Below are 23,798 nucleotides of genomic sequence, written 5' to 3' on the forward strand. Positions count from 1 at the left end.
AGTGCTGGGATTACAGGTGTACACTACCACACCCAGCTGCCCCAGGAGTTTTCTTTTAGTTCAATCAAACTAAAAATGATGCTAGAAAATGGTGGTCACTACGTCTTAAAGACATGATTTCATTGTGATTTTAAGTTTGCGAATGAAACTTTCAGGCATCTCATAGCTTTCTACTAAAATTAAGGAACTGGACATGTTCATCTCTGCAGTCCAGAACAGATATAAATAGACTCCTCTCAGTTCAGTTCACCTGGACTATTGCTTACTACAATGCTTCACAAGTGATTTTTACACCCACACAACTACTTTTCAAGGATATTCATTTACAGTGCACATGATAAAACTCCTCCAAAAATAAAGTTATAATATCATCATTTTGGGAAGATGCCTTCCTTCTCAGCTTCAACTGTCAACTTGATACAATCTAGCATCACCTGAAGAAAGAGTTCTAATTGAGGATTTTCCCAGATCCAAGTGGTCTATGGGCTTGTCTGTTTGGCATTGCCTAGTTAGTTGATACGGGAGGGCGAAGCCCACTGTGGGCAGCACCACTCCCTAGATTGTATCAGCAAGCAAGGATGGGGGTGAGGCAGCAAGTAGCAGTTTTCCACTGATACTTCAAGTACCTACCCTGACGTCACTGTAAAACTTACAAAAAAAAGTAAACAAAAGAAAACCTTTCCTAAATTGCCTCTGATCAAAGCATTTTTATCATAGCAACAGAGAAGAAACATGAACACTACCCAGCTGGCAATATAGCTGAGGAAAGAGAATAAGAAGCAGATATATTTTGCTTTCATCAGGCTAGATGATTCCAGAGAAACCAAATCTCTGGTGTGACCATGTCCCTGCTATAGTGGGTGACAAAAATACCTCTGATTTACATTGTTAGTACATTTTTCTGAAATCTGGACCTCACTTTTCTGCACAGACAGGTGTGTAGATGGGAGAGAGGGCTTGAAGCCATAAGGAACCCTTACAGCAGGAACAGCATAAGGGGCTTGACAGAGAACACATGAGAGAAGGCTGCTATGTTAGGCTAGAAACTTCTATTTTGGCCAATGGCAAAGGAAATAAATATTTCCCTTCAGTGTAGATGAAGCATAAAAATTTCCCGATGCCCAGCATGCTTTGCTGTGTGTACTTTCATTTTCCCCATTGTTCTGCTATCTAAATGTGCTTCCTACAACTCAAATTCTGGAATTCAATGAAGTTCCACGTCCCACTATGGTGGTGTCAGGAGGTGGGCCTCTTGGGGTGGTTAGGTTTAGATGAGGTCATGAGGATGGAGTCTCTGACATGATTAGTGTCTTTGGAAAGACCAGAGCTTGCTCATCTCAGCATGTCGAGGAAGAAGACAATTATGAAAGGACCAGGAAAGGAGCCCTCATCAGGACCCATTCTGCCAGCACCTATATTCCAGCTTTCCAGCACAGGAACTGTGAAAAATGGATACCTATTGTTTATGTCTGTAGTGCCGTATCACAACAGCCAGGCTCATTAGGATTGGACCTAAAGAGCCAGACCCTGAGATAATCAGCACCTCTTCTTTTGTTGGGAGCACAAGGGTCCTGGGCTCACAGAAAAGCACTAAGGAAGCATTGGCATGATACACACGCAGGGTTGTCTATCCAAAGAAATATAGGTATAACCTGTTTTCCACCCAGAAGGCTGGGAAATGGAGCCGGTCAATAGTCTGGGTGACCTATGTATTGCCATGGACTCCCCCAAGCTCTCACAACCAGGACCAGTGGTAGCAAATAGCCCAGATGAACTCGGTGCTACCTGTATCTCCAAGACCACATCAAATCCTCCCGTAGGCCCTAAGATAACACATGTAGCCTATCTCTGGAAGCCACCTTCATAAAAGAAGTGAGATTTATTTTCAGAATGGTTTCAATGTGATTGTGTCTCTTTGTGTACACAGGATTGTGTTACATCAGGAAACAATTGTCCAAATTATGCTGTACTTAAAAACACCTAAAGTAAACTGCCTATCACCAGACTTAAGAAGTTTGAACCAGCACTGGCTACTGAGTCATGTTGAACCAGGCTCCCTTCTTGCCTCACGCAGTTTGTTTTCCTGGTGTTTGCAGAGACCCCAACACTCTTCAAGATAAAGCCGAACCCCCAGCCTGACCCAAGATTCCATACCCAGCACTAGTGAACAAGCGTCACCCCAGGAAACCAAAATAGCCACAAACACAGCAGACTCCTCCCCTAGTGCTACTTCTCTGTCACCAGCAAAGTGTCCAGCTTCCCTGGGCAAGGATGGGTCCACCTCCCACCTCTCCCACAGCCACCCTGTGAGGCTGCGGGGCACTCACGTCCAGAGATTCCAGGCAGTACCAGCAGAAGGCGTGCTTGCAGCTCTTACACATCATCTGCGCACATCCCTCATCCCGCTCGATGTACACCCTGCACTTGGGGCAGCGCTTGATGGGTGCGTCGCCCTCTTCCATCTTGAAAGCGGAGCTGCGGGAGACATACTATGAGGGTCACATAGTTGGGGTCAAGGGAAACCCAGCGGTGGGGCTGCTCCGGAAGCACTTCTCAGAGGGACCTCAGACCCTCTGAGAAACACAAACCCAAAGAAACAAAAATTCCAGGAAACAAATAGCCAAGAGACAGCCAATCTGCTAGGTTAAGACAAAACAAAACAAAAAGCTATATCAGCATGTGACTAATCTTAGATTTCTATAGAAAAACTAATCCACAGCTCAAAGCTTATAATGGGGGAACCCAAGGGATGGTGCTAGGGTTTCACAAATGTGTGCATTTTCTAAAGAGTGGATAATAAACTTTATGTACTTTGGTCTTGTCAGGAAAAAAAAAGTCATAAACATAAACACATGAAGATGCACATATGCTTCAGAAGGTTTATCTGGCTTGCCGGACACTACTGTTTTCCTGGGGGCTAGGGACGGAACGGATATGCAGTGGTCATTACCCTTAAGTCTGGCGGCTGATGCTGGCTTCTCCACAAACCAGCTATCAGACACCTCAACTAGCCTCAATCTTTGGCGTGAGCCTAATAAAGTACCTTGCTTGTGCAAAGTAGCCATGGTAGTTTGAATAAGAATGCTCACCGCAGGTGCCTATATTTAAATGCCTAGTCACAAGAGAATGTGGGATACAATATATACAAGAGTTAAATGTCGGGTCCTTTAGCCCAAATTTCCTGATGATTGGCAGTGAACATTCCTCGTGATCGTGTCCACCAGTTTCCCAAGTGTAGTAAGGCATGTGGTCCTGAGTGAATAGGGTTGTTTTGTCCACTTAATGGAAGATGATAGGTTAAGAGATTCTGGAAAAGGCTGCGAGGAGTGCTTACGGGGAAGGGTGTTTGCCATGCATTGGGATGAGTATTTGCCATGCAAGCACAAGGATTCAAGTTTGAACCTCCAGAATCCATATAGAAGCTGGGTTGATGTGGTATCTATCTACAATGTTAATACTATATATAAGTAGGTAAGGACAGGCTATCCCCAAGGCAAGCTGGGTAGCTAGTCTAGCTGACTGATAAGCTCTGAGTTCATGTGAGAGACCCTGACTCAATATATAAAATGGAGAGTAATTCCGGAAGTCATTCAATATCAACTGTCTTCTGAATGTTAGAATTACAAGCATGTGCCACCATGTTTGGTTTATGCAGTGGTGAGGCTCGAATGTGGGGCTTCTTGCATTGGAGGCAGGCAGTCTACTGACTGAGCTCCTCCCCACCCCTGATGGTAAGAAAAATACATGGGCTGGGAACCTCCTTCATCCCACTAGGAAGGGTCCTCCACTCTCTTCATCCTGAAAGAGGCAAGACTCCCTCACTCACTAGGGATTAGACAACAAACTGGGCAGCTTCCCCGGTTAGACTCTTCATCTGCTTCTAGCTCTCCCCTCCCTGGAAATCAGTCTCTGCCAATCACTTTTAATCAAGCAGCACAGCAGGTATGTTTCTTGCTGTGAAGAGTCTGGAAGCTTCTATAACCCTACATAGGAATTCAGTGATCTTTGCTAGTAGCAAATGCCTAGTGTATACCAGGTCAAATGTCAAGCATGCATAGCCCTTGGCAGCAGAAGCTTCAGCCATGGGAACATGTGAGCTACAATACATTAAGTCTGGGATGGTAGTCAACGCGTCCCATCTGACAGTAGGAAAGGAAAGGATGCAGTCACCAACACCACCATGGGGACAGAGGTGACAGACGAGATGGGCACCCCGTGCAAAGGGTAGCAAAGAAGCTCAGGAAAAGGAACATGGTGGAAGAGAGATCTGTTACCTAGGGGCCGTGTACAAAGTGATAGAGTGATGAGCTGGGAGACCAACAGAGGATCTGTGGCTGGCGTAGAGCTGGGGTACCTCCCTGAGTATGGGAAAACCAAGAAAACCAGGGACCAGGTGGGGAGGACTCCTTTGGGTAGTAGTGGGCAGTCAAGATAGTGTCTTCATCAGACACACAGCCAGTTTGCCTGGTTGAGGTACAAGACAGTATGCATTTTGTTGGGGGAAGGGAATGCCCCCAATATAGCCATTTTCTTACTACTCACTCTATTAAATTGATCTACAAAGTCTACCTGGGCAAACAGCTGGGTTATCTGACTAGGAGGAGTAAAGAGAAAGAAATACAATAGTGTTTTGCCATATTCTAATAGATTCAGAAATTTAGAGAGACATGGGCTCTTGGCTTCAGGTCCCTGTAGACCTACTAAGTGATCTTGCTTGCAATCAGCACCCACTATGCTTGGTGTCCTTACTACTACACTCTCATTTCAGATCAGCCCCAACACAGGGTCAGTGTGGAAAAAAAAAACGTAGGTACCAAAGGAGTTAATCTGGGTGTGTAGCCCAACGTGCTTCCATCATTTCATTCAGGGAGTAGAGAGTGGTTCTTACGCATCTTTACATTTCCAGGGTCTTGTGTTGTGCCTGGCAAATGTCCTCCCAAGTAAACCACAGGTCTGAAAGAGGCTTGGGAAGTGGAGTGTGTTCCAAGGCCGATGCACTTATAGCCACATGTTCCCGGGTGGCACTTTGAGGAAGGAAGCCCACCTCTTCTGCCAGCCCCACTCTTTCAGCCCACTCCTTGCACCACAGTTCCTACAGAGTAGTACCTGGTCTCCCCGGGAAGGAAGTTGATTGGCATGGTCTCTGGGCAGCCTTGGCCAGGGTGCCAGCGGGCTTTGCAAGCGGAGCAGAATTCCATGTCGCAGGCTTTGCACTGCACAAGCTGGGGGGTCTGTAGCCCTATGTCCTGGAGTTGGCACACAGCCTGGCAGGTGGATGCTGGGCACCACGTCCGGCAAGGGTCAAAGAGCACCTCTAGCACGAGGAGAAAGAAGGCAAAAATTAGATGGAGGACACCACGGGCACTGGAGAGGGTGTGCATGGAGGAGACACTCTGGGGCTCTGCCCAAGGCAGACAGAATGGAAGACATCTGGGTGAGCCCCCCAGACACCCCCCAGCCAAATTCATCCTTTACTGCCCCTGTGTTCATCCAACTCCATACACACCCCTCCTGGCTTTTTACCATTGAGCCTGGTGTGCCTAGGGCTCCCTCAGCTGCCATCTTATCCTCCAGTTCCATTACATTCTGCAGAAGTTCTCACCCAGCCCAGTTTCTCTGAGTGCCAGTATCACAGATCCCTGTCTGGAGCCCCCCCCCCCCCCCGGTGCTCCCACCAGGATACATTTCCTGGAGTCAGGTGAGAGCCTTTTCTTAAAACCTTACTACTAGTGCCAGGTTCACACTTGCAAAGATTTGTTGAAAGGTGAAAATGAAAGAAGGAAAGAAGGAAGGAAGGAAGGAAGGAAGGAAGGAAGGAAGGAAGGAAGGAAGGAAGGAAGGAAACTGTTGCATCAGTCGCATTGCCTTACTTTTTAAAGGAAGCATAAAAAAAAAAAAACATGGCTTTTGCTATGGCATTTCCAGACATAGGTGTCTTACTTTGTTCTCAATTATTCTTCTAATAGGGCAGTTCAGGTGCCCAAGACAGATTTTCTTGACAAGCCTGAGCCCCTAACTTCTGGGTAAAACTAGTAGCTTGTCTTCCCTACAGATGAAGTCTGATGGGATTGGTCAGGAAGTTTGGTTTAAAAACAGGATATGGTGGCATTCCTCTTCTTTCACATCCTGATCCAAATCCTGCATTTATAATTCGTCCTGAGCTGCCCTCTACAATGAACCCCTGGGCAGCTCACGTTCCCTCCTCTCTAGTGGACTTCGAACTTTTCACCAGGTGTGGCAGGAGACAAAAACAGGAGGTTAACCTTCTGACAGGGACCAGGGCAGGTCCACAGATTACAGGGTCATCTCCAAAAACTTGCACAGGCTGCTAGCTCTCAGCTTTGCAGTCGAGCTGTTCTTGAGAAGAAATCCAGAGAGCAGTGGATTTTGCTGGGAAAAGGTACAAATGGTGCTTGCTTGCAAAGCTGCTGGCCCTATGCCAGGTAGCTGGCATGGTTGTAGCTCACCTGATTCAAAGACAGACAATCCCCTCAATGGGACACCCAGCAGACTGCCGGTGCAGAGGGCTGTGATGACTGGCATTGACTGCTAACTCGACAGGAGTCTTGATCACCTAAGATGCAAGCCTCTGGATATGTCTATGAGGGGGCTTTTAAATTAGGACACTTGAAGTGGAAAGACTCATTCTAAATGTAGGCAGTACAGTTCCACAGACTGGGGTCCTGGACTGAGTAAAGAGGAGCAATCAAGCAATGAACAGATATTTATAACTTTCAGCTTCTTGACTATGGGTGTGAGCGGCTACCTCACTTTCCTGCCACCACGCCTTCCCTTACTCACATAACTTATGGACTTATGTAACTTCCAACTGTGAGCCAAATAAACCCTCAGTTACAAGGTCTAATGCTGCAGAGTCCTAACGTCATACACATGTGTGTCTTTCCATGTTCCTTCATTAATAGGGGACACGACACATTGGTCAGTGTTGAAGAAGCAAGCCTGTCAGGTATAAGCTCAAAGATGATCTTATCCACTGGTGCAAAGGCCAGCCAACCTCTGTAAAGGGCAGGGTGGGAATTATCCACATCGTTATGGACCATGTGATTTTTGGGTTTCTATAACATCTACTTGGTTTGCTGTTGGGGTTAAGAGCAGACTAACCAACCCATAAATGAAGGTTCTGAGGAAACCTTAATTATAGCAGCTGGGGGGTTGGAGACGGGTTGGCTACTAACCATGACTGGCTGACTCTTGAACCAAAATAAATACTTGCTTTATTTACTAAGTTGTGTTCATCAAAAGCCATAAAAGGGATCTTGCTGATATGAGGGCAAGGGCCTGAGACAGTGTGTGTGACAACAGCAGAACTCCAGAACTGAGAACCTGCATTCCACACTGACTGGACTCCATTACAATACTGTAAAGCCTCTGAGATGCCCCTGACACTGAACAAATGAACAGCAGCTAATGTCCAACTTGGGTGTCAATGTTTGCTATCTGAAGAAAGTTTTTGGCCACATGTAGATATATGTAGAGACAGAGCTGGAACACATGGAGAAGGGTTGCCCTGCAGGCTTGGGTTGTCAAGAGCTCCCTAAATCCTCACAGTTCTCAGGTATGTGCTGGAGGAAATCCCCAGGGAGCTCCCACAGCTCTCTCTGCAAGCACCCATTACCCATCTACACATGCCAGCTTCAACTTCACCTACCAGTTTTCTGCCTGTCTTTGTGCATTTGTTGAGGGAGTTAGGCTGGCCCTAGACCAGCCTATCTGCATAGTGTCAGCCTATCTGACACACTCCATCTGCATAGCTGCTGAATGAAGTTCTGGGGAGAGGGAGACACGGGGACCCAACATGCTGAATATTAACACAGGCTTTCTGTTTAATCATGCTGTGGTTGAACATTGCTGGGAGCAGTCTTCCTGTTTCAGACCCTTGGAGGCCCTACATCCTGCCTGATGACCCTCCCTGTGCTCTGGAAGCCCCACACATCAGTGTGTGTGTGGGGGGGGGGTTGGGGTAGGTTTCCCTTCATATACTTCCTGACATGTGCTACCATCCCCGGGCAACAGTAAGAGAGGCTACCTTGCTCCTTCATCATAGAAGGCTCCATTCTCCTGTGGTATGAAGAGACCTGGGGAAGGTTTCCAGGGTAACAACTCCAAGTCTAAGACTGGTTTATTCAGGGCCATGATACAGCCCTGCCTATCACCACAGAAAGATTCCCTGTGGGCAGAGGAAGTAATTTGTCTCTGAAAAGAACATAAGCATCGTCCTGGCCCTGAGGCCCATCACACCCAGCCATGTAGCAGCGCCAACATCTAGCAGACATCTATGAATATGCTCATTGTCCTTCCCACTGCTCAATTCTTCCAGCTGTGCACAAGGCAGGGAATCAATCAATAATGAGGCGCACAGCAGATAGGACTCATGCGTTTCGCTTAGAAAGTACAGATGTGTCTCTTAGCTTTCCTGTCACCAGCATCTATTAATAACCCACTGTCCAGGCTAAATCTTATATATTATGTCTACTATATTATTTACACCCAGGTATATACATGGGGTATGTTTATATGAAGCAAACTATAGTATCTGGGGAAACAAAAGAATCCAGTCATAACTCCAGTCTGCCAGAGGCATCCTAGTCATACAGAATTTCTCTTTAGGAGACTGGGGTTAACACAGATTTCTTCAGTATCCTTGGTGGAGCAGAGTCCCAAGAACATGATTAGAAAAATGTCTGACCACTTTTTACAAAGGTGGTTTACTTTTTAAAGACAGATGGTATGCTAAAGTATTCTATGGGACCAGCACCCAACCCACTCCCATTGCTTCCTGCTGTTGTGTTGACTGATTTGCCTAGTCCCCTGTCCTCATCTGTGGTGGTGGGTAAATCCCTGATGGAAACTGAGGACTCTTGATAGGGCTGCAAACATACCTGGCCATGTTATTAATCACTCAGAGATTTTTTTCTTTTAATAAACCAAAGGGTCAAGTTGAGATACCATGTCCTTCCAGAAAGGCATGGAAAGGAACCAGTGTAGCCCTCCATGGCACATACTCAGAGACTGCAAGGCAGGCACACACAAGAGTATGTCCGTGTACATCTCTCCCAAGACTCAGACGGGAGAGAAGGTACCAGAAAGCAAAAGCAGTAGCTAAAAATCTGCTGCGGTGGTCTCCAGATGGCCAAAGACTTTAGGGGGAGAGGTCAAGAATCTAAGCTGAAAATCCAGGCTGCCAGGTCAGTTGAGATATACGGGGGTCAAGAAAAGAGCCTTTTGAAGCTTAAACTTCCTGTAAGACTTCTCTGTAATTGTTAGAAAATCGTTTGAATGAGTTTCCTCCTAAGGCGCCTCCACAGACTAAATTTTGAAGGAATGAAGCAACATCTCTAGGTTCGTCCAAGGTGCTGGCTAGAGTTCGCAGCTGTGTCTCAGGTCCCACTTCTAGCATTCCATCTGGCCAGTGCTTCTACAATATTAAGTCCAAACCCTTTTAAAACATCACTCAGTGTGAGGCCGCTAAGATGTTTTCTAGTGATATTTTTCAGTATTTTTCTAACCTAAGTTAAGGTGATTCACTTCTTAGTCAAGAGCCCGAAACACTTAGACGAAGCCAAAGTACTGGGAGGAAAAAGAAAGCTTAAAATTATTTGGTAGGAAAAAATCTACCCAGCTGCACTTTTGAACTAAATTTGATGCCACAGAATGTTCATATCCCTGTGATCTAAACAAGCCCCAGTTTCTCTTAAGATCCCCTGAAGATGAGTTTAAATGAGTTTGGGATTTTCAGAGATGCAAATTAACTGATTTTATAACTCCTCATTCTGTCCTTAATGCTGCATGATATCATATTTAAGGTCAACTGCCCTGTGTGGATGATGTATGCCACCTAAAAGAAGCTGACTCTGGAAAACAAATTTTGAAGCCATCTCTCCACTCCCTTGGTTATTTTTTTAAGTCGTCCATACATACACATGTACATATATAAATACATGTATACATAAAAAGTATACATATAGTATATTTTGAGTAATTTCAAAATTATCTTCAACATTTCTCCTAATTTTCTGGAGCATCCACAGCCCCCAGCCACTGTGAGCCCTGCCCTGCATTTTGCATTTCCATGGAAGCACATTACCTTGGCATCTGGCTTGGCAGCAGACTTCTGATACAGGTTCACGGTGTCTGGGGAGAGGGCATGTGGTCACAGCAGTTTCTACTGCACTGTCAATCACAGCACTCACTGGGTGCCCTCACAGGAGCTCTATAGCCAGGAGCCACCTGCAACGCCCTGTCTCTCTGATCTGCTCTTTGCGGGTGACCCTGAGTCTCTGGCAACAGAGCAAATGGGGTCTGCAGGTTCTTTCAGACACTATTTTATGATGGCAGAGCACTTCAGAAAGCAGAGATGAAGGCCTCACCAGGCATCCGGGATGTCTCAGTGTTTGGCAACCATCAAACGAAGTTAATCCTCCTCTGAATCCATTCTACACACTTACCTCTTTGTCTTCACCAGGACTGAATCTAATAGGAAGGTCATGAAGGGCCCAGAAGAAGAGGAGGAGTTGGACATCAGAGCTGGAGATATGGCCAGACTCCTACTAGAGTTACAAGCTAGGGAAGTCACCCAGTGGCTGTGGGTATGAGCACAGTGGACCATGATGTATCAGGCCTGGTCTACTCACTGAGGTGCGAGACTTAGTTTACTCAGGAGCACAGCTATCTAAGCCTGTAAGGGTCATCACTCCTCTACAATGGTACCTGCAGCAGTACCGAGCTTCGGGACTTCCTCCCGTGCCTTTGGGTCTTTTAAAGGTAGAAGGAGTCTAAGAGTTTCCAAAGCCATTAGACCCCACCTGGCTGAAGCATAATGAGGACTAGGGATCTCCTAAAAGCAGCAAGAATCCCCAATCTCTGTATATAAATAGTGTCTCCCGAGTCCTCCTGCTGCCAAATTGGTCACAAGCCCAGGCCGCCAGGCTGTGAGCAGCTCAGAGGATTCTACGCCATTATTTCAGAGGTGCAATTTACACTGATGCTCTCATCCTGGTTGCACCGTTTTCTCACCCCCATCAGTGGATGCACACTCATGTCTCCCAAAAGAAAGCTCCATAAATGTTATCCACCTTCTGCTATAGGATCCAAAGCTGGCTAACACAGGAGACCACCTACCTCTTTCAAACTGTAGCTTTTTATATCTTTGCATAATTTCAGCTGCAACCATACACTCAATCTGAAAGGAAAAAAAAAAAAAAGGATCATGCATAAGGATTGTAAAATGCAGGGGGCTACAACATAATATGGCATGAGGCCACGCAGAAAAACCACAGCATCCTGATAAGCCAGACACAGCCCACTGTTCACAGACAAGAAAGCCATTCGTCCCCTCTCTGAACGTGCCTCATTCTCCTGAAGGTGGCCCTGTTTAGGGCAGGCAGCATCCGGGCAGCTAATTGCAGTTTCTAGTCCTTCTTTGATCAAGAGCTCAACATACTGTTTCAGGCACTGAAAGAAAGACAGAAAAGTATATAAATACCTGTACTTCCCAAACACCAAAGACGAAGTGATTTGTTGAGCAAACAGCTAACTGAGAGCTACATTAACTATGTTAACTACTGGCCTGGCAAGATAGGCCAACTGGGGCAATAGTGGTATGAATGTTCCATCTTCTGGCTGGATTTAAAGTCTGGTCATTAAGATGGAACTCATACTTGACACTGTTAACTGCATATATAACATGTGGCTGTCTAGGTTATAGGCCCTAAAGGTAGCCTACTGCTACTATTCTGATAAATGGACACCACATTGAACTGCTCCCTAAGTTCTTATCATCACGCCCATAGGGTACTGTGTCTCAGCCATCACCAGAAAAGTTTCTTTCTTCAGTAAAGCGTGATTAATACGAGTCCTTCAACTAGCCAGTGTGCACAGAGGAAGGGAGTGTAGAGTGCTCAGCTCTAAATGGGAGAGCAATACCATATCCCTTACTTACAAAGCTCAGGAATCATTGGAGAAGAAGAGGTGGAAAGACCGTAAGGGCCAGAGGGAATGAATGTCTTCAGCAAAACAGTTTTTGTCAGATAGGACAGGGCAAGGAAAGTGGGAGGAAAGGAAAGAAAATGGTAAGATAAAGGAAAAGGGAGGCATGAAGAGAATAAGGCCAAGGCCAACTTCTCAAAGAGCCTTAGACTTGACTTCATGTACAAAGCATTGCCCTAGGCTCTAAGACAGTGTTTCTCAACCTGTGGGTCATGACCCCTTTTTTTGGGGGGGGGGTGGGGGTTGTATATCAGGTATTCCGGCATATTAGATACTCAGATTACAATTCATAACAGTAGCAAAGTTACAGCTATGAAGTAGGAACAAAAATAGTTTTATGGTTGGGGATTCACCACAACACCAGGAACTTTATTAAATGGTCACAGCACTGGGAAGGTTGAGAACTACTGCTCTAAGCAGGTGCCTTTGTCCATCAGCCTCAGCTTTCTGCATCTTCCAGGGCTCTGAGAATGACTCTTGCTCTGAGCATCACTCACCTACATCTCCCTGTGGATGAGAGAGCTCTGTGTGAGGGGCAAGATGGTGGTGTTATCAGAAACAAACTCACTGTCACCCACGGGAGTGATCCACTGGAGGCCTACCCAACACAAGAGAGGGCAGGTAACCAGAAAAAGATAGAACTATCGCCAGTTCCTGTCAGGAATACAGCCCTACCCCAACCTTGCCACTATTGCTGGCCTGCTATGAGGTGACACTCAGCTTGTGTGTGGCTGGCATGGAAGTGGCATGCCTTGCCCACATGTGGAGAGAACATGACCCCTGTGATCTTTGGAGTCAAACAGGCTCCAGTAATCTTGGTCCCTCCACTGTGGCCATGGGTGCACATTCTTGATGAATTTGGACCCTAGTTCCTTAGGTAATAAAATTAGAATGCCTGCCTTGCTGGGTTTTTATTTAACAGAAAGAAATGAAGACTATCCTACCACCCAGCACAAATCTTGATGTAGCAGCTAAGTAAGCAGGGGCTATTGTTTCATTTGTCTGCCTGTGTGATATGCCTTTTACAGTCCCAGGCATAAAAAAGCTCCAGCCCTTAGCAACGAGATCATTGCTTTACTGCCTATAATTAAATCTGTCTAATTGGGTCTCTGGAGGATCCTGGAATGTCTTAAACCAACTGAACTCAGAAGACTCAGACAACACTGGCCAGAATCCAATATAATGACACAGCCTCATTCTCTCTAAAAGGGAAACACAACAGTTAAACCAGGTGTGAGATGTATACCTGGAGGAAGTCAGGTGTGAGATGTATACCCGGAGGAAGTCTCAGAGCAACCCAGTTCAAAGGCTTGCTTACGGCCACAAGCAGTGAGTCACGTCTGGGTGACCGCTCCCTAAAAGCAAGCTCAGCAGACCGGTGGATGCATCTCTGAGCAGCATACACCATGTGCTTATGTCATGAGAATATTGATTTGTTTACTACAGGGTGGCTGCTCCTGTATCCATCAAAACCAGCCATGGCCCTCTTCCAGACGTAAAGTGGGTCATGACTCACAAGCCTTGTTTTCCAATCTAATAGCAAAAAGATGTCTTAAAATGAGCACACACATAAATCAGACAATCAGAAAAAAATTTTTATAACAACAAATACACACCCACCGAACAGGAACTGACAAAGTTTCTGATATATCTACCATCTTTCTTTAATTAAATCCCTTCCAAGTACCAGACTGTTGTGAGTCACTTTGCCTCTGTTAGACCAACAAATAGTCTTGGGAACCAGAACTGTGGCGAGTGTTATCACGAGAGTTAAAGACCATCTAAGGCCATTTTCTACAAATATAGCCCCCAGAGCATGTGCGCCTAACTCCAACTCCAAGGTTAGTTCTTTTTTTTTTTTTTTTCTTCTTCTTCTTTTGGTCTAACCCCTTTCTCTTCCTTCCTCGATAAGGAACTCCTTAATCTGGGTCTGATGACTCAGGCCTATAATCCAAGAACTTTGTGGTTGAGGCAAAAAGATAATGAGTTCAAGGTCACTGTGGCTACACAGCGAGTTCCTGTCACTATATAGCTGATCATCCTTAACTAGAGAATGAAACCCTATTTCCAAAAGCCAACACACACACATACACACAATATATATATATACAAAGACACACATATTAAGCATATACATATATACACACTACACACATGCTCAGACATATACACTGCACACACAAAGATACACACCACATATACACACTACACACATACACTGCACACACAAAGACCCCCCCCACACACACACACACATACAGGCTCTCAGCATAAACAATCATTTTTGAAGCATCTCTGTTACCTCAAAAACTTTCCACAGAGCATGGAGTACATGTACTAAACTGACAACATATGAGTCAACAGAGAGGCATGCCATAGCTTTTATTGTCAGCTTGACACAAACCTAGGAGTCATCTGGGAAAAGCTAACCTCAGCTGGAAAATTGCTTCAGTCAAAGTGCCATGGCCATGGCTAGGGGGATTTTCTTGATTGCTAAATGACATAGGAAGAAGGCCCAGCCCCCTGTAGGTGTTGACATCCCTAGGCAGGCGGGCCTAAGCTGTGTGAGAAAGGTAGCAGGAGCCAGGGAGCAAGCCATTCTGCAGCCTCTCTCCAACGTTTCTGCTTCAAGTTCTTACCCTGCCAGGGTTCCCTCAAAGATGGAGTGTGACCTGCAAAATGAAATAAATAAATCCCTTTCTCTTTCGGTCATGGCGTTTACCACATTGACAAAGAACACACCAGGACGCTAGGGGTCAGTGTCACCTAGTTGTCAGGGAAGGCTTGGGAGAGAAAAAATTGGGCCCGGGGGACAAAGGAACTTCAAGACAGAAGCAAGGACTATGGAGAGCAGTAGAGAGCAGAGAGGAGCCACAGAATGTTCCAGGCATTACACTTTCCCTTTGTGGCTTCCAACTCTTTCAGAGAGTTGAGGAGACAATCTGCCAATTGGCCGGGGTGCTTCCACTCCACTGGGAGCTTCCTGCCAAGGAATAGTGGGCTGCAGAAACTGGCCTGAATCTCCTGTGAGTCTACTGTGGATGTTTTGTCTTCAAAGGCCTGCTTGGTTGCTGATCACCCCAGACACTATGGCTGACATGCACCCAGGTGGCTTAGGCTAATCACAAACCATGGTTTACAAAGACCACTCAGGGACATTTGGAGACAAAGGAAGTAGGCCCTGAGAATACCACATAGGGAGCAAGAACCCGGAATCACAGCTGAGTTTAGAGCCTGGTTCACCCATGAACTAGTCTTGTCACAATGGCTACAACCTTCTTCTGGGACCCTTTTGCCCAGTGTTGTGGGGTAAGCTTGGCAGACATGGGAAACGTCAGTCTTCAGAGAGCTCCAGAGACAATGCTGCTGCTGCTGCTGCTGGTGACAAGCAGGAGCCGGCATTCTCCTAGCATTCCTGGAGCCCTCTTTATTTCTCCTCCACCAGAATGGCAGTGTCGCAAAGTCAGAACATCACAGCGTTCTTCTTTCTGTGACCCACACCTAACAGTGCCAGTCAGTGGGGAATCGGTGTTGCACGGATCAACAGACAGTGGAGCCAGAGTCTAGCCACCAACACGCTGTGTCTCAGCAGAAGACTTGGTGACCCGAGACATCAGCGAGCAGACCACACAGGCCTGCAGAGCTGTGCTGCAGAGCCCCAGACTGGAACTCCGTACAGCGCAGCCCTCTGAAGACAGTTTCATGAGAACCTTGCATGGCCCTGGAAACCCAGCAGAGGCTGCCCACACACTTCTCCTAGCAAAGAACACCATCCCCAAGATCACAGGCCTTGATGACCCTCACAAGCATCCAGAAATAGAAAAGCCTCTGAAAATTGATGAAATGAAAATAACAGCCAGACTTTACATGTTTAAAAAGAAGAAGGAAACTACTGCTCCTCTTTATTAGTCTGTTCTCCTGGCGAAGCTGATATTTTGTGTCTCCAAGGTAAATATGGCTTGTATTCTCTGGTGTCCAGCTCTGCCACTGGTCAAGTGCACCTCACCACCAGATGCACCTGGCTAGTACTCTGCTACACCTTCCTAAGGCTTCTAAGAAGACTTCCTTCACTGTGCCAGGGAGCCTAATAAGTATGTCTGCTGCCAGTGTCTGGTTATTCTGTGTATATTCCACTCATCACATGATAAGTGCTGATAATCTCCTTGAGGGAAGGGCTGGTATTGCCTCCCACCAAGGGGAAAATTTATAAATAGTGGCTTATTTGCCTTCTACGGTTCCTTCACTTTACTCTTTTAAATGATCTGGTTATTGAAAAAAAAAATACTAAAAAACTCTACCTCCCAACCTTACTAGCACACTAGTCCAAAAGAGAGTGGCCATTCTCACAAGGAAACAAGCCACATGGTGGGTGTCTGAGGAGCGCCCAGTGCCAGGTGTCCCTGTCCAGTGTCATAGCGCATCTCACTCTCACACCAGGTAACATGAGAGCCAATACCTTCTGCATTCCTCAGTTGACCTTCCAGGTTCAACAAAGAAGCCATGACCTCTCTGCTGTCTAGTGAAGAGTGGGTGGATATCTGGGGTCTGTCACTGCAGGTAACCAGTGAAGCGTGAACTAAGACACCATTCCAGGTTGCACACAGGGGCTCCTGATGGTGGGTGCTCAATGAGATGACCTTTCAGGATACACAAAGAGCCTGTTACCATGAAGATATGGACTGAGGCTTGGCTGGGGCAGGTGTAGGCCTTTCTCCTGTCTGTGGTTCAAGGTCAAATCAACATAGACAGTTTCTTCACAGGGAAGAATGCGAAAACCTGAAGAGGGGGGCTGAGGTCAGAGGAAGCCTCTGGGCCTGTGGGAGTGGGGAGGGCACAGGCTAAAGCGTGTGGTGAGACTGGGAGTCTGAGACTATCACAATATAAAATTTGATCATATGCAGTTTCTCAGACTAGCAACACTTGAGGCCTGAACTCTCACAGGGATACTCTGGGAGACCTGAATTTTCTAAGTAATCGAAGATTGTTCCATCAAATAGTGAAATCATTAATTTTATGTTGGTTACATCATGATGATAATGGGCTAGGAGCCTGGAGAGCACACTTAATGGGGAGTCTTCTCAACACCAGGTTCAGGGTGGACCTATTTGCAACATGCCATAAACACACCAGTTTGGGCATGGGCTATTCAAAGCAGAAGGAAGAAAAGTAATCTGGGCATCCTCCTTAGGTGAGAAGACACCGGGCTTGTGGGCAGCAGGAAGAAACTGTGACTTTGACCCAGGGTAGGTGAGAAAATGCCTGCAGACAACCTCTAGTTCCTTGATATGCTTTTTGGGAAAGTGATACGAGGGTAACACATTCTTAAAGACCACCGTGAGATATGTAGAGAGATTACTCTCTTTCCTGGGACATACCACCCAGCCTTACTTAACAAGACAATTGTCTATCACAGAGGATGTCATTAGACAGGTTGGGAGCAAGGATGAGAAGAGGTAATGAGAAGTTCCAGGGCAGTGGAGAAGTCACTGAGTGATGGCTAGGTCCCAGAAGCACACATGAGGCCTGCGAGGCAGAGGCAAAGCCTAGACAGTCAGGAACAGACAAGCAAGGACTAGAAGGTAGGTTTACCTCAGAGGAACCCAGCTCTCCTTGTGGGATGTGATGGACACCAGACATGAGAGCTTCAGGGACTGTCCCTCCTTGTCTTCTGATATATGGGAAGAAGACACACTGATGTTCAGGTCCTTGTGACAAATAGCTGTCACTATACAGTGCTAATTCAATAGCATGGGCTGTGAGGCTCTGCTCTCAGGACCTGAACTGTCACTTCTTATTGCACAAAGAACCCCATCTTCAAGCTTGTGGCATCTGTCATATTATATATACATGCCAGCCTGGAAGATTGTGCCTAAAGCACTCAAATTCTATGAGTGAGGAATGAAGGCCAGAACTGGGAGCATCGAGGACACTCAATAAACTGTCATACTTCAGCCAGAATTATGGGCTGTGCTCTGCATAACAGAGTTTGTCAAGACAAAGCACAGATTTCAGTGGGACTCAGCACAGTGTGGCTGCTGGGACATCACTAACAGAAGTGTATGTGTGTGTGTGTGTGTGTGAATTCACTTTTGCCATTACAGCTTATCAGTGTCCCATGTAAAAATAAAATTGGTAATGATGATAGAAGGCATTGACTCAGAAACCAAGGCATAGTCAGCAACAACCTGACAGCCCGTTATAACTTTGCCATTTGTCGGTCCTTCATACCAGGTGAGGAAATCTGTCCGTGCCACAGGCTTTTAGAAGCAGAACACAGAAAGATACAGTAAACCTTTAGCATACCCTGTCTTAGGATTCTATTGCTGTGAGAAAATACCATGATCAAAAACAGCTTTTGGGAGGAGAGGGCTTATTTCATCTTACAGTTCTCATGTCACACACCATCACTGATGGAAGTCAGGGCAAGAACTCAAGGAGGAAACATGGGGGCAGGAACTAGAGCAGAGGCCATGGAGAACTATTGCTTACTGGCTTTCTTCCTGAGGCTTTCTAAGTCTGTTTCTTAGATCATCCAACAGGCCCAAGGGATAGTTCCACTCCTAGTGGGCTGCACCCTTCCACATCAATCATTTAGACAGTACCCCATGAACCTGCCTGTAGGCCAGTCTCAGAAAGAAATTCTGTATATCAAGTTTTTTTGTTGCTTCAAGGTTCCTTCTTCCCAGATATGTCTAGGTTTGTGTCAAGGTGACAAAAACCACCCAGCACAATTGACTCTTTGCCAACTTGACACACAAACACATTATTTTCCATTCTTGTTCATCCCCAAGAACACACATTAAAATCAATAACATGATATAAAAAAAAAAAAACACTGCAATTTTTGGAAGTTCCAGTCTTTAGAAATTCAACATTTTAAAAGTTCAGTATCTTTAAAATATCCAAAGTCTTTTATAGTCCAAGCCTCTCTAAAATAAAGTATGTCCTTACACCAACAGGGAAAAATAAGGGCACAGTCAACAATCAATTCAAAGCAAAACCACTGTCCAGCAATGTACAGAGCTCAGTGTTTAACCTGGGAGACCCACTCGTGATCTTCTGGGCTCCAAAGGGCGTGGGCAGCTCCACCTCTCTGGCTGTGCACACACATTGTTTCCTGTGCTCCGGTTCTATCTGACAGCTGTGGCTGCTACTGCTGCTGCGGTTGCTGCCACTGCCCTCCGTCATCATCCCACAGCACTGGCAGTGCCAAAATGCTCGGGTCTCCAAAATTGGGCTGTACCTTTGCCAAGAGCATCTCTCATAGTCTCTCTGTGAGGACCCTGAACCCTGCCACATGATGTCAGGCCTCAATTTTTCTCCATGATGCCTTCAATCCCCGGGCTCCTACAGCAACTGAGGCTGCACCCCAGTGGGCTCTCCTGGCCTCTCACAGTGTCAAGCCTCAGCAGCTCTCAGTGACCCCCTCATGCTTTCAAAACCAGTACCATCTGGGAAGAATCATGCACGTTACCACGTTTGGTTTCCAGAACAAGGTAAAGCCTTGGCTGCCTCTAGACCACAACTTCTGTGTGTTGACCCTGAGGAAACACTTCCCAGAAGATTCTACCTAAAGGGTTTTGGACTCTTCAGCCTCAGATGACTGGCAACGCAGAGGTTTCATTTTAGTCATTCTTAATTCAAAATATCACACCAATACCCTTATAGTCTTTCAGGGACTTTCAAAACTTCCCTCTGAAACTTCACAAACAAGGCTTCCTATTGTCTGCATCTCTCTCCCTGTTATGGGAACTCCAAATTCCCACAATGCTTGCCAAGCTTTGAACTCTTGATGGCTTTTCTTTCCTTAAGTCCTTAAGTCCTTCTACAGTCCTTCCCAAACTACAGGGCTAGGTCTGTCATAGCAATACCTCATGCTCGGTGCCATTTCTGTCTTGCTCAGTTCTTGTTGCTATGATAACATAGCATGTCTAAAATCAACTTGGGGAGGAAAAGGGTTATTTCAGTTTACAGCTCTCACATGTCATACACCATTTCTGAAGGAAGTTAAAGCAGGTACTCAAGGCAAGAACCTGGAGGCATGAACTGAAACAGAAGCTACAGAAGAGTGTTGCTTACTGGCTTGCTCCTCATGGACTGATGAGCCTCTTTCTTACACCATCCAGGACCAAGGACCTAGGGCTAGCATACTACCTTTAGTAGGCTGGGCCCTCGCACATCAGTTATTAATCAAGACCACACCCCATAGACCTGCCTACAGGCTAATCTTATGTACGCATTTTCTCAGCTAAGGTTCCCTCTTCCCAGATGTTTAGGTTTATGTCAAGTTGAAAACAACAACAACAAAAATCAGCAGCAACAACAAAAAACATCCAGCACACACCCCAAACCGTCAATGCATGTTATCCCCAACCCCTTCTATCAAGTATTAACAAGGTAGTTTTACAGGGACTCTGAAGTCGGAGGTGGGTGTGAAAATGCTCTGTTGGTGGCATGTCAGTTGTGTTAGAGAATTAGAGACGCCCATTCAGGTCAGGAAGGTATTCTGAGCACAGAACACAGACTTTCAGGCCTCTGGGCAGTTAAAACCAACTCTCTGCAGCCTCTTAACATAGAAGCTCACTCCCTGAACCTGATATCACCCACCTAGCCATTCCTCACAGGGTGGACCGGTATCAGCATGCTCACCTAGTCTGCTTATTGGTTCCCTCATCTGTGTCCCTCTCTGATCCAAGAGGCCTGACCCCTGAACAGGAAGATGCAGGGTGAGGGTAACCAGCTGGCTCCTGAAGCTTAACTCCACTTGACAGAATAGTCTGAAGCCCGCTGTTCCCACCACTTTTCCCTGTGATGTGCATCTATATGAAGGTACCTAATCTCAAGAACAGCTTGAAAACTGTTTGCTAGAATCTTTTCTGACCAGGGCAGGCTGATCCCACATGGCAAGGCAGACTTTGTTTCTTCAAACCCTGACAAAGCAAGTAATTGGGTACCCAACTCTGCTGTAGCCACAGACTCTCCATGGCAGCACAGCTAGATCAGTAAACAGAATCACAGTGCCAGGTGAAGGCAAAAAATAAGTCTAAACACCAGATGATGGGGGAATCAAGAAGATTTGGAATAAGAGGGATAAGAGGGAAATCAAGGCAGTGGGAAGAGCCTAGCAACGGAAGTGCTTTGTGGCTGCAGAGAGAGGAGGTGGGTACTAAGGCTGAGTCTTTAGTGTGGAGGGTATTTATTCTCCACATTCTCAGGAATGTTCTGGCTCTCCCTCTGAACAGCTTCCTGTGTTTTCAGAACCATTCCTTGCCTGCTTGGTCTTGAGGTCCAGAGAGACTAGCCCACAGTTCCCAGACAGTTTCCCGGCCCCTGGCTGAAACCAGTCAATGGGCCCCCCATTAGTTCAGAGACCCTATTGGTATGAACGAAAAAGAGCCCAGTCCTGGTATAAGCTATAGATGTGAGCAGTTGACATGTACTACAAAGAGACTCAGATGAGAACAGAAAGGAGCTGGCAGTGACAGAAAAGGGACAAAGCCCATGAAGCTTGGTGATCAGAGAACCCATGTTCCTAGATGTGGAGACCACAGAAGACAGAGAGTCTGAACCCCACCAGGTTCCTGGTCATCAACAAAGAGCCCAATTGGTGGCGGAGGTCAATCAGTGCACAGCTGGGCACTCCTTCTGCAGCGACTCTCGGTCCCCACACAATGGCAAGCCATGGATGCCGGTGTGACCCAAGCAATTGAGAGTCTTGTAGGAAAACATCTTCCTCCTCTGGATCCAGTATTCCCTGTGCTGCTCTGCCTTGAAGCAGGACACCTTCCTTCAGTATGACATGGTTGTATGGCTTTCCTGTCTGCCTGATCAGGAGCCCTAGTTGCTCTATGCCTTGTCCATGCTGGTGTGACCCCGGTGGCCGCAGCAAAGGAGATAACGTGTAACTGGCATGGCATGTTGACACTGCCTACCCTTCTGAGCCAAGATACGGGTGCCCCTATTGCTTCACACTCCAGAGCTGCGGACCAGATGCCTAACTTCAACATACTCAATTTCAGAAAACAGCCGTGGGGAGAAACATGTCACAACTTCCCCAAAATTACATTGCTCCTTGGTACTTCCGGCCCGGCTTCTTTCGAGAAAATGGCAGCCATTTCTTATATTCCTTGACTTAAATGAAGCCCTCGACATGCATTACAACTGTTTTGTTTTCTTTACAAGAATTCTCTAGACACGGAAACAAAAACAACAATGAAATGAAAGACTTGGCAGGAAGGCAGGCAGCTGAGTATTTCAAGAGGAGAGAGTGTGCTGTGGCTCTGACAGCTGCAGGTGACTGGGGAGAAGCAGGTGTGCCCAAAGGCACTCACAGTAGATGGTGGAGGACTGGTGGGAACTGCAGAAATATCCCTTCGGGCAATAGAGAGGCACTGTGCAGAAAGCTAATTTTCTAGCACAACTGGACAAGCTCCAGTCCCAGCTAGCCGATGCGCCAGTTGAGATCTGAGGACTTCTCAGTGCATCAATCAGCAGAGAGAGTCACTTCATCTTCTTCTAGTCTCCACCCACCCCGACACCTCATCCTCCCGAAAACATCAAAAGCAATTTCATTTCTAGCAGGTTGATGCTAGTTTTTCCCGGGGCTTTAATGAGGCACATGCCTTTGAATGTGAGCTCCTGGAGCGAGATCAAATCACTTTGGTTCATGTCCTGAGCCTGTATTGATTAGCTATTATGAGTCCTGCACAAGCTAGGTGTTGAGGGGATTCACAATGAACCAGAAAAGTCTCCTCACTTCAGGGAGTCAGCCTAGGACCAGCTAGGAATGAGACAACGTGGGCTTAAGGCTCAGGCTCCTAGATCTGAAGGCATAGATGAAACAGAGGGCGTAGGCCATGAGCACAAGAGGGAAGACACTCAGGGCAGGGAGGTAGGAAAGACTTCTAGCCACATTCTCGTCTAAACTCCACAGGCAACTGTCCTCACTCGGTGGTTAGAATGGCTTTCAATGATGGGGTTCTTCAAAGAACCCTCTTCATCTAAAGAGAGTTCTCTCCCACCTTCTATACCTGTAAACCTAACTGTAAATATTTTATTTTGCCATTCAGCCTTGCTGATAAGTAAATGACTAACACAAGCAGCATATTTAAGGTGCCTGAGTTGCAGTTCCCAGGCATGTGTGTATTTGTGTATGAACATGGGCGTGAGCACAGGACGACCTCAGACGGAGGTCCTCACCTCCCACCTGGCTTCAGACGGGTTGTCTTCATTGTTTTTCCTCTGTGTAAGCCGGGCTAGGTGGCCCACGAGTTTCTAGGCACCCTCCTGTTTCTACCCCCCACCTTCCGGCGGGGACAGTTAGATTGCATATGCTCGTGCTATGCCTTTGGTTTTACTCAGGTGTTCACACTTGCAAGGCAAGGACCTTTCCATACGAATCCAGCTCCCCAGCTGGGCCTGTAAGTATTCTGAAGTGATCAATTAAGCTTGTATCATAGCCTTTTGACTCTGGGTTTATTGCTGTAGCTGCTCTTATGTTATTTTGTTTTCATTCTGGAGAGAATACTTAAGCGAAGCAGCACACCTACACGCTCAGCACAGCGCTCTGACACACTCATCATATTATACCTCATAGTCAAGTCACGCAATTGCAACCTGCACCTTCTGATCAGCCCTCGTCCTACCTGCTCCATCTATGTTTCCTCACTCCTATTTTTTGAGTGCCAGGGGAAAAAAAAAAAAAACAACTCAGAAAAACTGACTCAATAATATTTTTTTTTTTCAGTTTTTAAACCACTCCTTTTTTTTTCTGCTATTCTTTTTGTTTTTGT

At 46.3% G+C, this 23,798-nt stretch overlaps 1 protein-coding gene across 6 annotated transcripts in view; it reads right to left on the reverse strand.

Annotated features, from left to right (window-relative positions):
* Rnf144a (ring finger protein 144A) overlaps window positions 1–23,798 on the reverse strand; it is a 114,220-nt gene that overhangs the window by 13,094 nt on the left and 77,328 nt on the right. For all 6 annotated transcript variants that reach the window (XM_021651272.2, XM_060366371.1, XM_060366340.1 and 3 more), the window contains 4 exons: window positions 11,368–11,472; window positions 11,140–11,200; window positions 5,107–5,314; window positions 2,328–2,475 (listed from right to left, as the gene is read on the reverse strand). In XM_021651272.2, the coding sequence (XP_021506947.1) occupies window positions 2,328–2,475; window positions 5,107–5,314; window positions 11,140–11,200; window positions 11,368–11,472 (522 nt within the window). The remainder of the gene's footprint in view (window positions 1–2,327; window positions 2,476–5,106; window positions 5,315–11,139; window positions 11,201–11,367; window positions 11,473–23,798) is intronic.

This window comes from Meriones unguiculatus, chromosome 1, assembly GCF_030254825.1.
Source record: "Meriones unguiculatus strain TT.TT164.6M chromosome 1, Bangor_MerUng_6.1, whole genome shotgun sequence".
Taxonomy (NCBI): domain Eukaryota; kingdom Metazoa; phylum Chordata; class Mammalia; order Rodentia; family Muridae; genus Meriones; species Meriones unguiculatus.